This window comes from Pogona vitticeps, chromosome 1 (assembly GCF_051106095.1).
Source record: "Pogona vitticeps strain Pit_001003342236 chromosome 1, PviZW2.1, whole genome shotgun sequence".
Lineage (NCBI taxonomy): Eukaryota > Metazoa > Chordata > Lepidosauria > Squamata > Agamidae > Pogona > Pogona vitticeps.
Window position 1 is genome coordinate 259,003,741 of NC_135783.1, and position 16,736 is coordinate 259,020,476.

General features: G+C 41.1%; 1 protein-coding gene across 11 annotated transcripts in view; it reads left to right on the top strand.

The window, feature by feature from the left end:
- Positions 1 to 16,736, top strand: part of PTPN5 (protein tyrosine phosphatase non-receptor type 5) — a 99,149-nt gene that overhangs the window by 42,472 nt on the left and 39,941 nt on the right. For 9 of the 11 annotated variants that reach the window (XM_072985688.2, XM_072985689.2, XM_078383857.1 and 6 more), the window contains 2 exons: positions 9,015 to 9,196; positions 10,216 to 10,332. In XM_072985688.2, coding sequence (XP_072841789.2) covers positions 9,035 to 9,196; positions 10,216 to 10,332 — 279 coding nt within the window. In that variant the 5' untranslated portion in view covers positions 9,015 to 9,034. Of the gene's footprint in view, positions 1 to 1,907; positions 5,721 to 9,014; positions 9,197 to 10,215; positions 10,333 to 16,736 lie in introns of those variants that run through there. The other 2 variants (XM_072985685.2, XM_072985687.2) reach the window with 1 other exon arrangement.

Here is a 16,736-nt window from a genome sequence, read left to right on the forward strand (position 1 = left end):
TAACGAATAAACAACAACAACAAAAACAAAAGTTGGCAGAAAGTGAGTTTTTGATAGAGAAAGAATTTGAAACAGCTTGAAATCTGCCAAGAAATTTCACCTGGTTTCCATCCAGGGGCTAGAATTTCCAGACAAGTGGGTTGATCTGGTTATAAATAATATTTATAAATGATGCTGTGTAGCATGTATCAACTGGGGAGCGGTTCCAAAGAATGCAAATGTATTTCTGTTAAGTATGAATAACTGTTTTCCAGAACTCATTCATAGCCATGTGTATTTATAGAATTAAACAGTGGTTTCATCTGGCATATTCTAATGTCTGGGTGATTGCCATTTGGCAAATGTCTGAGTGATTGTGGGGAGTTCCACTCAACAGGGGAAAGGGACTTTCAGGATTAAAATGTGAATCTCTGAAAATAAACTATTGGAATTAAAACCAGTTTTATTTAGCCAAAATCAGTAACACATGATTTTTTTTAAGCATAGTTATGCCAGGCTAAGTACATTGGCATCATTCAGAATGTACTTTAATTTCTAGATCAGCTAACTGGTTTTGTTCATTTGCTGGCACTGGTTGAGGAGACAGAAGATCCTTGATGCATTTCCTTCCCCTTCCTTCTTTTGCTTGCGTGCTCACCTGCAGAGGAGAGGTCTTGGTTTGTTAAATCATAATTTTAGCATGATCTCCAAAGCAGGAAATTGTGCCAAACCAAGATCACATTCTAGTTTGCCGCGTGGATTCGATCTTACAACTGCTGGTCTTCTGACCCTGCACCACAGGCTTCTGCGGTTTAGCCCGCAGCGCCACCACGTCCCTCTGATTCTGCCAGATATTTATCTCTAAAGGTAACCTTTCTGAATAAAGAAAGAAAATGGTCTCCTTTTTCACCTGACATGCATTTATTGGATGTTGTATACCTCATATGTTGTGCTGAATGGCCCTTATATATATTTATATGACATTTGAGCTCTGAAATAATGATGGGGTGTGTGCAGGCGAGTGAGGTAGAAGGAAAAAAACAGGCTAGAGCTGCATCCTTAATAGTTAAAGATTTTAATGATAGATTTGTGTTTTTTTCTATTAAACAGGTGGAGAAAGAACAAGTAAAATATGGTTTTCTGTAGAGCTCTGTCTCCTCTTTCTTAGAACTATGATAATTATGGACAAAGAAGCTACTGCATATATAGCCATTATTAAAAACAAAATCTGGTCAATATTAATCCCAGTGTGGCTGCTGGACTGAAGGCCAGCCTGGCTGATTCAGTATCACTCAAGGAGCAGGTGACAAAGCAAGTGAGATTGGTTTCTGAACTTGCTGGCTAGCCCTGTACCCACCGGTCTTTGTATGCCTCCCAAGGTTTCCTATTTGGTATTTCTTGGCCAGCACTGTGCCCAGTGGGCTCTATATGTTGTTGCTTGACAACAACAAGTTTATCTTGAGCATGTTACCATAGTCTCTCACGAGTGAAGGATGCCTACCTAGTTTATTTTGTCATACTCTGTTATTTATCTATCACCACTTCTCCTTCATTGGTAGAGTCTTATAGCAAAAAAAAAAAAATCTTTATTTCTCAAGGGTTAGCACTTCCTAATTTGCCAAGGCTGATGCTGCTTTCTTAAGCATTAATGTCTCAATTTAACATGAAAACTTTGGCTTCCTTTACAAAAACAAAACAACAACAACTCTGTGGCCATTAAAGGAGCTGAGTGGGTTTTTTTGGCCCTGCAGTCTTAATTAAAAATTATCTATGAACACCAAGCTCAATCTGCAAGAGAACAGAATGGACATCATTAGTGCCCGCCCACCCATTACTTAGGGAGGGAAAAGTACTAGGAGGAATCAGTCAAGTAAACTCAGGAACTATTTGCTTGGAAGCAACAGGACTCTTACAGACTCCTATTTGCAGCTCTCTGTTTCATCCTACAGTATTTTATTAAACATACATACTTTATTGTTACAGCATCAAGCCATACATAAAACAAAATTGAATGCAGAGCTTCAGGTACTGACATATACTGCAAAAAGCCAAATCAAATAAACAAAAAGCAATAAAACTACAAAGATAACAATATAAGACCAATGTCTAAGGGTTTGCCTATCTATTCTGGTTACTGTGGCATGCCGCCCAAAATTTCGCTGCCAAACAGAGAAAACAAAAGTGTGCAGCACGGGTATAAGATAATCTCTTAGAGGTCTTTTGTGTGTCCCAATTGATAACAAAGTCCACATCCTAGTGCGCAGTTTTGCTATGGGGTGTTTGGCACATTCTTTTTCAGTTCTTAAGCTGGGTACTCTGCCCCTTTCCTTTCACCATGCTCTGTGCTACTGAGCTACAGTGGCTGCCATTTAGGGAGCCATGATGTTCAGTTACCTCCTTGCTCAAACTTGTCTATCATTTGTGCTCAGTGCTGAGCCAGAATGCCAGCTGTCAAAACCCACACCTTAGGATAAGTGAGGGGGACCTGGATTCTGAACTGAGACTGGTCTGAATCATGCAAAGTAGAAAGACTGGGGAGGTACCAGTCCTGCAGATATCCTACCAGTGGACACAGAATGGGAGGACTAAAGAGCCAGAACTCTAAAGCAGTGAAAGAACAGATAGACTGAAGAGAGAGCTGAGATATTGAAATGGGCTCCTGGGTGCCTTTTCCATGCCATGAACAAGTGAATGGTTTTAATTTGGAATGACTGAATACTTTTTTCTTGAGCAGGACCTTTCATTCCGTTTCGTCTTCATTGTTCAACAGTTTGAAATTGAAGCCATAAGTGGGCCAGTAAAATCTCAAAATATTATTAGCTGGTTTCCTAAAAGAGGCTCTCTCTCCAACCATTGCAAAACCTCCACAGAGCAGGTTACATCAGCTGTAAAATCTACCCATTTAATTTCAGCTGCAGAACTGGTTAGGCATGCACAGTTGAACCAAAGAGATATTGTGGGCAAGCAGACTTGCTAGTGACCTGTTTTGGTTGGAATATGTGAAGGATGAGATGTAAAGTCAGGAAATCCAGCATCATGCCACCTCTTTCTTTTAAAAGGGAGTACATCCTTCAGTCTGCCTGTTACCTGCCTGCCTCTTACAGCGATGATGGCTATGTGTCCAGGCGTACTGCTGGACTGTGAAGGAGCTGTTCCTTGAAGGTGTGCATTTCCCTCGACATCCATTTGCAGCTACAACTGAAGTTTTTGTGATTTGGTTGGCACCAGCAGTAGGGGTTTTGCAGGGTCATGGGTTGGAGAAGACTCCTGAGTCTCAGTGACGTGGCTCCCTGTTTCTCTTGAGTGTTTTACTTTCCCTGTCAGAAGGTGATATCATTTGATTTAATTGATCCCAGGTTCCTGAGATGTAGTTGCCCTTGCAGAAACCTGGTGCAGGATCTGCAGTTCCGGTGCCTACTGTAGAACTCTGCCTTCAACAAACTCTGTTTCTTTGTTTTTAAACAAGTAAAATATTGTGAAGACTGTAGGCGTTTTCACTGTGCTCTCATCCAAACAGAACTGAACTCTGAATTAGTGCTCTTGGGGAGCATCTCACATTCAGGAAGGCGGACACTACTTAATGTGGAATCTGGTGTAGAATACCAGAAGCAGTTGCAAAAAAAAATTACTTATATTTATAACTGGAAAATTACAGGCTGGTATGAATATCTTTTGTCTAACAAAAGTCAGAGGCATTTTTTAATTTTGCTGGTGATTTGACAGCTGCAGTCATGATTTGTGTTGCTGCAAAGGGAACCACACATATCCAGTTAAAATGTGGCTATTTTGCTCAGGCAATGGCATCTTTGTGTTTCCATTCTTTCTGTGCTTCTGATAGAATTTTAAAAGAGAAGAATGCTAGAATAGCAGACTATTGCAATAAAATATTCATATGTAATTAAATTACTTACATAACTGTGTGTGCATTTGTGAAATAACATGGTGGACATATTCTCTCGCCTCCACGACCACTTTTGGATAGCTTCAAAGAAATGTTAAGTCCCAAGTGTCCCTGGTCAGTGGTAAATAAAAACTGTTGGAGTTTTTACAACCTTGCATGCTGCTTTTAGTAGGTTTGGTTGGGAAGGACCGTTCAGATCTGGGGTGGTTATCATTCTATCCAGCACTAACCAATCGTTCCCTTCTGCCTCTCAATTCAAAGAGAGCCTTGTCTCTCTGCAAAGTACTTTCCCCCTCACTAGAGTCTGTGGAGGTCTGTTACTGAAAGCAGTTATGTTTGCCAGTTTGCTGTTTGATCTGTTCAATTGTAAGTAATGAAACCTTTTATACGTTCTCCTAATAATAATTCAGATTGAATTAATGAGACTGTAAGTGTCAGTTAATGAGAAAAGGGGTGGAATAATTTGGGGAATTTGGATCTGTTTTGCTCTGTGAATCTCTGCACTTCTGGTGCACAGCTAGAGGAATTTAATCAGAAATACAAAACCCTGCGACATTAACATGTGGCATATCGCGAGAGAAAATGGATGATACCATCCCTCCAGATTTCTATTGGAATATGCTTGCCACCAAAAGAAAAGCACAGTGTGGTTAAATAGCATCCTCACCTGACTGTCATTCCGTGCTCCAGCAATATATATAGAAACCTGTTTGTGTATCCAGATCTTTCTCCTTGGATTTTTGTAGTAATCTATGCACACAAAAAATTAAAAAATTAGAAGATAGGTGGATACACAGTTTACAGCTATACAGTAGTACTGAACAAAGCATATTTATGATTATGGGGATAATCCATAGGTGTATATTTTCTATATATTTGTGCTTTTAAACATTTTCCACTTTTTCAAAGATCAAAACTATGTCTCTTTTAAAAATATAATCCTCCTTCACCTATCTTACCCTACCCTGTCCTTTCTTTTAAACACACACAAGTGTTGATGTGGCACAGGAAGGAGGAACAATTACGTTAAATAAATTATCCTCATGCCTTCTCTTTTAGGTATTGTTCCAAGAACATAAACACAGTATGACCTTCAAGCTTTGGTCCAGCGATCTTTGTACATTTAACTATGTGCCATTTGCTGAGTTCCATTGTCCTGTTGCAACAACAAGATCTCTTGCTTATCAGGACTGGAGAGCTCATTAGGGGAAAATTCAATTATTTAAGAGTCAATAGGTGCTTGCACTGGCACACAAGAGGTGCACTTTTCCTTTCCATTAGATGTACAATCCATACACCCCAGCAAATTGAGTATGCAAATCTTTGTTATAGCAGAGTACACAAAGACTTGGCAGAGAAAGAACAGCATACCAGCATGAAGGAAGTACACACACATGCACACAAACGGTTTATTTGATGTTTATCATGAGCTCCTTTAGGTGCAGCCCACTGCGGGAAATAGCACGTAAAATAAACTAAACACAGTTCAGTCATTCTGTCTGAGAAGTGTAGGTGTGCAATTCTGACAGAGAGCTTTGTTCCGGTTTCAGCTTGCATGCGTCACAGTTTTTGCCACTGGAAAATAAACTTGGGCACTGGAAAATAAACTTGCAAATCTTTGGATTCCACAACCAATGCATAGTGACAAGAAATAGAACCATGTGGCTCTGTGCAGCCCCTCTAACAAATGATTTACTGCTCCCATCAAGTCCACAGAATGTGATCTGGCACAGTGGTTCTCAATGTCTGACATTCCAGATGCTTATGTCTTCAGTTCTCAGAAGGTCCAGACGCTGTGGCCAATGGATACTCTGTGTTGATATGTCGGCAGTGCTAGAGGGTAAGAACCACTGATGTGATAGACTGTTTACCTCTGCATAGGCCAACAGGAGAGAATTCTGGAACACACCTAGGGCATGTTTTCCCTTAGCAACTTGCTGTCTGAGAGGGTTTTTAAATGAATTGTTGTGCCTTATGATTTTGCATGTGTTTTTGGTGTTGATTTTGTTTACCGTTTTAGTGTAGTATTTGATATATACCACCTTGGGTTCTTTGTAAGGAGAAAGGCAGTGTGTGTGTGTGTGTGTGTGTGTGTAAGTAAGTAAGTAAGTAAGTAAGTAAGTAAGTAAATAAATAAATAAATAAATAAATAAATAAATAAATAAATAAATAAATAATAAAAGGTTTTGCCATTTTTTAAAAGCACTAGGTTTTAGGTAATAAGCATTATTGTTTGCTTTTTTAAAAGGGCAATCTTGGACAAGGTCCTAACTGAAGGATAGCAAATGCTAATTATGTCAGTGTATAAAAAATAATATACGTTGTATGAGCTCACTGAAGAACACACACTTGACATCATTCATTCATTCATCCATTCAGTTTTTATAGTGCCCATCTGGCTACCAAGGCCACTCCAGGCAGTTCACAGTACAATAAAATAATACAAAACCAAAATTAAACAACAATACATACAAAACAACATCAAGATAACAAAAGGCAAAATGGCAGGACAGATGAAAACCCCCTGCACTATGATGGCATGACATATTAATGCTTTTCAATGAATTTTTAAAGTTTTAGTTGAAATTTGAAATAATATATATGGCTTTAAGTTTAATAATGGGGTGGAGACAGCTGTCATTAGCTTTGAGGATGATCTAAGACCTAGACAGGAGGAATGTGACCCTATTGGTTCTGCTGGAAGTCTTGATAGTTTTTGATACAACTGACCATAGTGTTCTTCTTGGATCCCTCTCTGAAATGGGACTTGGAGGCACCATTTTGTTGCTCTTAAGTTGATGATGTCACTTCCTTCTCACACCTCTCTCTTGTCCCTCCAAAGAGTAAACCTCTCACCTTTGTTCCCTAGAAACAAAAGGGGCAGCCATGGCTCTTGACATCTCCAACTGAGTTAGTTAGAACTAGGACTTCTATCACCTTTCTTATCCCAAGTGTATTTCTCTAATAAACACAAGCTTTCTTACTTTCTTAGAAAGAAGTGTGGTTCTTTACAAAGGAGGAAGTTTGCATAGGAAGTCGTTCTGAGTCTCAAACACTGAATCAGAAAGTTCATGCTGCACCAGTATCGCTGTGTGTGTTCTCCCGAACAGAAATGATAGAACAGAAATCCTGACATCAACAAGGACAAAAAATATTTTTAAAAATTCCGTCCTTTAGAAGGAACTTGAAACTCACTAGATGATTTCATCATCTCCCCATCCCACTCCAGGGAATAACTTCTTTGCCAAAATTTCATAAAGCTGGTTTTCCTCAGAGGGTCTGTTACTTTTCTATGTCAAGGGAGTATTTTACTTTCAGAAAAGCTGTCCTTAGAAAGTAAGGAAAATGTGATAGAAAGAAGGAGATGGGTAACCCCAAATCATCCCACTTTTTAAATTAAAAACAAAGAGAAGGCTTTTCATCTAAGAAGTTCAAAATGTTTAACTGAACCCTGACAGATATTTTGTCTCTTCTATCCATGTGGCAGATGAACAGACTGGAGCATCAGAAATGTTAGGCTGGAGGGCATAACTGGAAATGACATTTATATATGGTTCACAAAGGCTGATCTTCAGAATATGCTATGAGTGATGATGATGCTTTACAGCTGGTGGGGAAAGCATCTGCCAGGTCTTGCATGCGTATGAGTGCAACGCATAATGAAGCCAAGCAACTATGCAGGTTAAGAACTCAGTCAACTTGATGAAACCTATTCATCGCGGAAGAATGGAGAACATTGCTGCACTCCCTCCCTTCCTCTCATTCCATGTGAAATGACAGGTGGAGTGAGTGGGAGCAACGTGAAGATGAATGTAGAGAGGACTGGTGACTCAGCAGTGACTGTTGAAGTCAGGCAATCTCTTCAAACAGTTTTGGCGTACGGCTCTTCTTCAGTTTGCCGGGAGATCGCAATAGGCCATTTGTGGGCGGGACTGGGTAGGAAGAGGGCGGAAGTGGCAGTTGCTCACCGCCACAGAGGAGGATTCTTAAACTGGGTGATCTGTGAATCTGTTCAGAAGCCAACAGCAAAGCTGTTGCAAAGACGGTTCCTTTTAAAAGCATTTGTTTTTATCCCTCTTTGGCACCTAACACCTTTTCCAGAGGAATCTTGCTTTGAATAGAGTTGTAAGCAGCGCAGTGACACAGTTGAGAATTGTTGCTCTTTGATTATTGGAACGGGGTAGGGTGGGGTTAATAATTGCTTTTGTGAACTGTGTGCATAATTTGAAATCTGTGTTTTTTTCTTTCTTTCTTGGATTTGTTAGTATATGTTTACAAAATGAACAAGGTTTGGGCCTCACTTCCACAATTACAGCTGAGTGTTGTTATGTGTTTACCACTAGCAGTTGATGGTGGGGTTGTATGCCCCGGTCATTTCAGGATGAAGCCACCCTCCTCTCTGCTTGAACCATGTGCTGCCTCTGGTTTACGCAGAAGTGAACTCTGTTAAATCACAAATAGATATGGATTGGATTGCAGCATTTAATCCACAATCCTGATTACACTTCCCTGGGAATAAAATCCAGCCCTGGGATTTCCTTCTAAATAAACCTGGAATTTATACTTCCTTGGAAAATAATGTATCAATGTTTTGCTTCTGTGTTGAGCCTTATATTGAAGAGCTTGTATAAAAAAGGCACAGATGCCTTTAAACGGATCTGTGAAGGCTCACGTCAGCATAATACTATAAAATCATAATTGGGCTTGATAATTTACTGCTGCTTAGTACCTTCTCGTAAAGTAATATTTACAGTGAGGCATATCCATCACACACTAGTAGGAGAGTTATTAAAACAAGAATATAAAAAACTAAAAGACATTCTGTAAATAACTCCATATTACTGAGTAGGGCAAGAGTAAATAGCAACTTATTCGCTCACAAGAAAGCCTTGATCCTGTTGCTACATGGTGACAGGTAGGGGCCATGAATGGAAACATAGTTCACTCACACTTCTTTTTTCCAATGAAGGTATCAAAAACTACTATAGTACCAAAGAGTGACATTCATACTTCCTGTTGTATTGACAAACTGTGGTTGCAGATAACAGAGGTATCAAGTTGCTTTCTTTTGTGCATCAAGAAGATGTGAAAAACATGCACCCCTTTTAAACTCCTGTTAATTTCATACTTGAAGGTCCCTCAAAGCCACTGGTGATGGAACCCTTGAATGGAGATGATGGAGATCAAGAACAACCAAGCAAGAAAGAACAACCTCAGAAAGGCTCTGGGGGGACTCCACAGCATAGCTGGGTAGCATGGTGGAATGGAATGACAACTGGTGGAATCATTTATCTCTTTGCCTTGTCACAGATATTGGTAAGTTTTCAGGCTGATATCAGGTCGGGGATCTTGTAAAAACAAAAGGACATGATTTTGTTTCTTTTAGATTCGTATATTTTAGGAATCAGATTTCCTGCATCATTTTTGGTGATATAGCTGACATCAGGGTGGATAAAAATGGATTTTTAAAAAATCAAATTGATTTAAATCATTATTTAATTTTTTAAAAATCATTCTTTTAATTCAGAAAAATCCATTTTTTAAAAAAAAATCAGTTGGATTTAAATCAAATCCACCCTGGCTGAAATTAAGTCAAAAACTGTGCCATGTAATGCTGTGCAGCACTCTCTATAGGGGGCTTCCCTCGAGGTAGAGCCAGAGACTGCTACAGGTCTGGAATTCAGCTGCCAGGCTGGTGTGGGGTGTGAATAAATTTGATCATGTGTCCCCAATGTTGGCTTACCTGCATCAGCTCAAAGCCAGGCTCTCTCAGCCATGGCTTTTTGGAACCAGCTCCAGGTTGAACTGTGTTTGGCCTCCACCTTGCCCACCTTTAAGAGGCTGCTGAAGACCTTGCTCTTCAGAGAGGCTTTCAACTATAACCTTGTACGAATTTCTTTTGTCTCCTGCCCAGTCAATTTATTATGAAAATGCTGTACCATGCCGGTTTTAAATTCGCCATGATCTGATTTTATTTTCTGATTTGCTGGCTCTGTTATTGTCCTGTGTGATCTTATTGTGTGTTAACTGCCCAGAATAGAGCAGAGTGTTCATAGGGCAGTATATAAATTAGTGAAATAAATAAAAATAAAATAACGTTACAGCCAGGTAACAATCTTGTTTGTCTTTTTATTTTAGTTAATGTGTGCAGTCTGCAAAAGGTCTGAGTCATTGAAATACAGATAATAATACATAACAGAACCATTGGGGTTTTTTCTTTCTTTCTTTAAAAAAGGCTTCTTCAGTTGGCTGTGTAAATTCATATCATTAAAATGAAATGTTTGTATTCTTTCATGATAATAAACTCATCATTAATTCTCTAATTGACTGCACAGGTTTTCTTTACACTATGGAGTGGTGGCTGTGAGACTGTCTCAACGGTTCAAGATGTTTTAAATGTGGTTTCTCACTTACTTACTCCATTTGGACAGATGGTTGCAAATTCTAGTAAGGTGCGTCCAGTGATTTCCCTGTACTTAAATGTAGTGCCTCAATCTGTCATCTTGGGTTGTGTTGATATCACATAGAGCACAGTATGTTTTCTATACTTTGTAGATTTCTGGCTCGGAATGAATTCAAGAACAGTTTGTGAGCCACTGCCTCTATGCCACACAAACATCAATGCAGTAAACTGAGGTTGTGTAATGCTTCTCATTAAGGCTGCAGTTTTATATGGAATTGCCTGGCAGCAATTCTTATTGAACTCAGTGGGATTTATATTTTAGTAAAGATGTATAGGATTATGTCCTAAATGTGCCCTGGATTTCTGACATCGCATCATATACCGTATTTTTCCATGTGTAAAATGACACTTTTTCCTAAAATCATTAGAGAAATAATTGCGGGTCCTTTTATACACAGAAGGAGGTGGAGGCGGAGGCAAAGGAGCAGCCACGCTCAGCCACCTCTCATGGCTGCCCTTTGACTGCTGCCGCTGCCACCAGATCACCTCCTCCAGCGCCACTGCCAGGGCTCACCTCCTGCTCATGTCGCCACCCTTATCCCCTGCCTGAAGGGGGCCCGTGAGTGGCACTAGAGAAGGCGGTCTGGCGGCAGAGGCAGCAGCAGGAGGTGGAGACTGAGGCCAATTAGCAGCCCTGCTTGGGCACCTCTCACTGCTGCCCATTGACTGCTGCTGGGGATAAGGTGGTGACGTGAGCTGGAGGTGAGCCGCAGCAGTCACACTGGAGAGGTGATTGGGTGGTGGGGGCAGCTGCAGCAGGAGATGGAGGCGGAGCCACGCTGGGTCACCCTTCGTGGCTGCCCATTGACTGTGTAAGCAGCCCCTTATCTCCAAAGAGATTTACGGGGGTGCCGGAGACTGGGATGAGTCCAAAGTCCAGACAAACCTCTGACTGCTGAGCAGAGCCCTTAGGTCTCAGCAAGGTCCTGTCTAACACTTCTTCCTCAAAAGCCAATCTCCTTTATTAAGAAAAACAACACACAGAGACAAATCCATGAGTTATACTCAGAATAATCTGGCTCTAAATCTTTGGTAGCAAACACACATGGCCAATTAGACATTCAGCTAGTCTGTACAAGAACCAATGCATGCAAATCAAATCATTACTGCTTTATTGAAATGAATTGCTTTAGAAAAGGTTTCAGTTGATGGTAAAATAGTTCAGTAGGTACATTTTCATATCAAGACAAACAAAACACCCCCCTTCCCACTCCAGCTATAAAAATAAAGAAATGGAATTATGCTAACTAATAAAAAGCATAACACAGTCCATCTCACGTGTCTTGGGTCTTCACAGGCTGACGCTAGATGAAATCCAGTTGACTTCCATCAGTCCATGGTAGGAAAAGTAGTCCATAGCAAAGTTATAATCCATTATGGGAAAAAGCACGTGTCAGACCTTTCTCAGTCCAACTCCATCTTTTTCCAACTTCTTACCAACTTCCTTCTTCTTCCCAGAATTCTTCATAAGGAACACCCCCTCCTGGGTCTTGTTGTCCCACCTAACTTTCTCATGAGAGCTTGAGAGTTGTTATCATGTTTTGTGGCAGAATTATTTTGACTACGAAAGTCTCTGCTCTCTACTCATCTTAGCAACGAGATAACCAGAGAGTGAAGCTTCTCTGAAACAGCATGAAAAACTTTCCTACTACAGAGCAGACTTTAAATCAAGACAATATTAAATGACTACAAAACCCATTCTAGCATCTCATAAAAACACAAATCATCACAGACTGCTCCTCCGCTTCTGGCATGGTCAAAATTAGGGGCTCGTCTTGTTCATTGGGGGCTCGTATACACGGAAAAATACGGTAACTCAAGCAAAAATGTTTTTCATTTTGAGACCATTCCTTTTGTCATTTTCCTCCTTTTTCCTCAAAGACAGTTTTTGGAAAAACTAATTCAGGATATTGTAGAACTTCCAAAGCACTGGTGGGTGTTCCAGTCCTACATATCAGTATTTTAAGTTGTATGAGCAACTATTCCGTTCCTTGACATGGTTCACACTTCCTGTATCAGACCCAGATAATATGACTAATCCTGTGGTGTTATGTCATGGCTGTTCATAAGTCATTTGAAAAACGTTATCTGATGGGAGTGTTTGGTGGATTGATATCTTCCAATGGCATTTTCTAGAGGTTTTTTTTTGGGGGGGGATGAGGGCTGCAAAAAGAGCCTTGAACGCACTGCTCCATTTCTATTCAAACTGGCTATTTTTTCTCACTTCTCTTTCCCATCGACTGAGCTGGTCTTTTGCCTTCCACGCCACTGCCTGATGGTGCCTCAAGGTTGGGGAATCCCCATCACAATCCTTTCCCTGCTACAGTGCCTAGCTGTGGCTGCTACTGCTGCTGGGCATGGCACTGCTGCTGACACAGATGTGCTGTCTTTCTGTGCTATAAAAAGAACATTGGTAATAGAGCTACCTAGCCAGAGCAGCGACTTCATGGCCCTCTCTTCCCAACATCCTACAGAAATGATGAAGCAGCCCTCATTTCAACAGTGAATCAAGAGGCAGCACTGTTAGGCATGCACACACGTGTGTGTGTGTCTGTGTCTGTGTCTGTGTCTGTGTTTAAGCCAAGTGAGCTACCTATATACTGCCCCACAGCACTTAAGACATTCTGTGGGTGGTTTACAATTTTATTATGCAGGTTACACATTGTACCCCCCGTGATCTGGGTACTCATTTAACCAGCCTTGGAAGGATAGAAGGCTGAGTCAGCCTTGAGCCAGCTACTTCGGCCTGTCAGGATTGAACAGGTTGTGAGCAGAGGCTTGGTGGTGGTACTGTGGTTTAACCACTGCCCCATGAGGCTCATGTGGACAATAGCCGGAAGAGAATCTCTACTCCATTGCTGAGCTTTCATTTCTGTCACCTAAGATCCTCTCAGTGCCACAGAAGTGGTATAATGTGGCAAAAAGGAAGGGCACATTGCCAACTGGCTTTTATGTCACTGTGCCATTAGGACAGTGGATGTCATCTGTGAGGGATGAACTGAGCATCAAGATGGAGGGAGGCAGAGTAGGAAGCATTCTCCGCTAATCCAAGTGGGCCCTAAATGGAAAAATCTTGCCTTGACAGGTAAACTAAAAATGCCTACCTAAGACCCACTTAATGTTTGCAGGGTTGAGGATCTGTACTGCCTCTTTAGTGGGAGGGACCAAAAGCAGTGGCCTTCAGTTTCCTCCTATTGGATATTAACCTGAAGAGAAGCCATGAGCTTCTATGTATCACAGGGACACACAGTTGTGACCCTCCAGATGTTTCTGGCCTGTAACTTTTATCCATTCTAGCCAGTGTGACCAACAGAGAGGGGTTATGAAATCTGTGATCAGATAACAGTTGAAGAGCCACAATTGCCCACTTAAAATTTAGGATGATAATAAAATGGAAATGAAGGGAGATTGGGAAAGATGCAGGCTCTCAGTTGTGTGTCCTCTGAACCTATTGCCCTTCATCACAGGAATACTTCCATGTATAAAAGATCAAGGACATGGGATTGTCTTGGGAGGAAGCCTACTACCTGGATTCAGTTCTCTAACTCGCCATAAACCCTTTTGCCCAGTTTTGAGGATTTTCATGAGGTGTGGGAGTGGAGCTGAAACGAAGAAGAGCTGAGCTTCCCAGCATACTTGGAGTCTGGAGTGGTCATGGGGGGGGGTGAGCTCAGAAAATGAATGGACCTTGGGCTCATCACAGTCCCTGGAATGGTTTTTTTGAGGGGAGCAACCTGGTACACATGCCTTTTTGGCCCCCACAACTATTATCAGGGCAAGATAGCCAGCACTGTATTCCCTTTCCTTGAGCTAGTTAGCAGCTCTGTGGGTCGGGTTTTGGAGAGTGCTTCTTCCAGTGCAGCCTGGAGCTTCACAGCTACAGCAGAGGGGCTAAAGCTGCAGTAGTTCTCCCTGCAACCTTCTCCACACCGCTGAATTGGTGATGAACCCTTGCAACCTCTGGGCATGTACTTATTTATTGACCTGGGTACTTATTTATTTATTAAAATCTATTTATAAAACCTACAGAGAAAGGTTTTCTCTACCCCTTCACAGATTGCTATCTTGTCGTGGCGAAGGGGCTTGAGCAATTCAGAGAAGCTTTCGGCTATGCTGTGCAGGGATACCCAAGATGGACAGGTCATAGTGGAGAGTTCTGACTAAACGTGATCCTCCTGGAGCAGGAACTGGCAAGCCACTGCAGTATCTTTGCCAAGAATACCCCATGGACAGAAACAAAAGGCTAAAAGATATGACACTGGAAGATGAGCCCCTCAGGTCGGAAAGCATCCAACATGCTACTGAGGAAGAGCGGAGGGCAAATACAAATAGCTCCAGAGCTAATGAAGTGGTTGGGTCAAAGCCGAAAGGACGCTCAGCTGCAGACGTGCCTGGAAGTAAAAAGAAAGTCCGATGCTGCAAAGAAAAATGCTGCATAGGAACCTGGAATGAAAGATCTATGAACCTTGGTAAGGTGGATGTGGTCAAACAGGAGATGGCAAGAATAAACATTGACATTCTGGGCGTCAGAGTGAACTAAAATGGATGGGGAATGGGCGAATTCAATTTAAACGATTATCATATCTACTATTGTGGGCAAGAATCCCGTAGAAGAAATGGAGTAGCCCTCATAGTCAACAAAAGAGTGGGAAAAGCTATATTGGGATACAATCTCAAAAATGATAGAATGATGTCAATACGAATCCAAGGCAGACCTTTCAACATCACAATAATCCAAGTTTATGCACCAACCACCAATGCTGAAGAGGCTGAAATATGAAGACTTACAGCACCTTCTAGAACTGACACCAAAGAAAGATGTTCTTGTCATTATATGGTGACAACCCTGAGTAACATTGTACTGGAATGCTATAGTAGGGAGTCAAGAGATAAAAAGAACAACAGGTAAGTTTGGCCTTGGAGTTCAGAATGAAGCAGGACAAAGGCTAATACAGTAGAGTTTTGTGAAGAGAACAAGCTGGTCATCACAAACACTCTTTTCCAACAACACAAGAGTGACTCTACACATGGACATCACCAGATGGGCAATATTGAAATCAGATGATTATGTTCCCTGCAGGCAAAGATGGAGAAGCTCTATACAGTCAGCAAAAACAAGACCTGGAGTTGATTGTGGTTCTGATCATCAGCTTCTTATAGCAATATTCAAGCTTAAAATGAAGAAGGCAGGAAAAACCACTGGGCTAGTCAGATATAATCTAAACCAAATCCCTAATGAATACACAGTGGAAGTGAAGAACAGATTAAAGGAACTAGATTTGGTGGACAGAGTGCCTGAAGAACTATGGATGGAAGCTCATAACATTGTACAGGAGGCAGCAACAAAAACCATCCCAAAGAAAAGGAGATGCAAGAAAGCAAAGTAGCTGTCCAATGAGGCCTTACAAATAGCAGAGAAGAGAAGAAAAACAAAATTCAAGGGAGATAGGGAAAATTACAGAAAATGGAATGCAAACTTCCAAAGAACAGCAAGGAGAGACAACAGGGTATTCTTAAATGAGCAGTGCAAAGAAATAGAGGAAAATAATATAAAAAGGGAAAAACCAGAGATCTGTTTAAGAAAATTGGAGATGTTAAAGGAACATTTTGTGCAAAGATGGACATGATAAAGGACAAAAATGATAGGGACCCAACAGAAGCAGAAGACATAAAGAAGAGGTGGCAAGAATACACAGAAGAATTATACTAGAAAGATCTGGATGTCCCTGACAACCAGATAGTGTTGTTGCTGACCTTGAGCCAGACATATGGCAAGTTCTCAAAGAAATGGGAGTGCCTGACCATGTTATCTATCTCCTGATAAATATATATGTGGGACAGGAAGCAACAGTTAGAACTGGATATGGAACAACTGATTGGTTCAAAATTGGGAAAGGAGTATGACAAGGCTGTATATTGTCTCCCTGCTTATTTTACTTATATGCAGAATACATCATTCGAAAGGCTGGACTGGATTAATCCCAAACTGGAATTAAGATTGTCAGAAGAAATATCAACAACCTCAAATGTGCAGATGATACCACTCTTATGGCAGAAAGTGAGGAGGAATTAAAGAACTTCTTAATGAGGGTGAAAGAGGAAAGCGCAAAATGTTGACTGAAGCTCAACATTAAAAAAACTAAGATCATGGCCACTGGTCCCATCACCTCCTGGGAAATAGAAGGGGAAGCTATGGAGGCAATGACAGATTTTACTTTCTTGGGTTCCATGAGGACTGCAGATGGTGACAGCAGCCACGAAATTAAAAGACACCTGCTTCTTGGGGGGAAAGCAATGGCAAACCTAGAGAGCATCTTAAAAACAGAGACATCACCTTGCCAACAAAGGTCCGCATAGTCAAAGCTACGGTTTTTCCAGTAGCGATTTATGGAA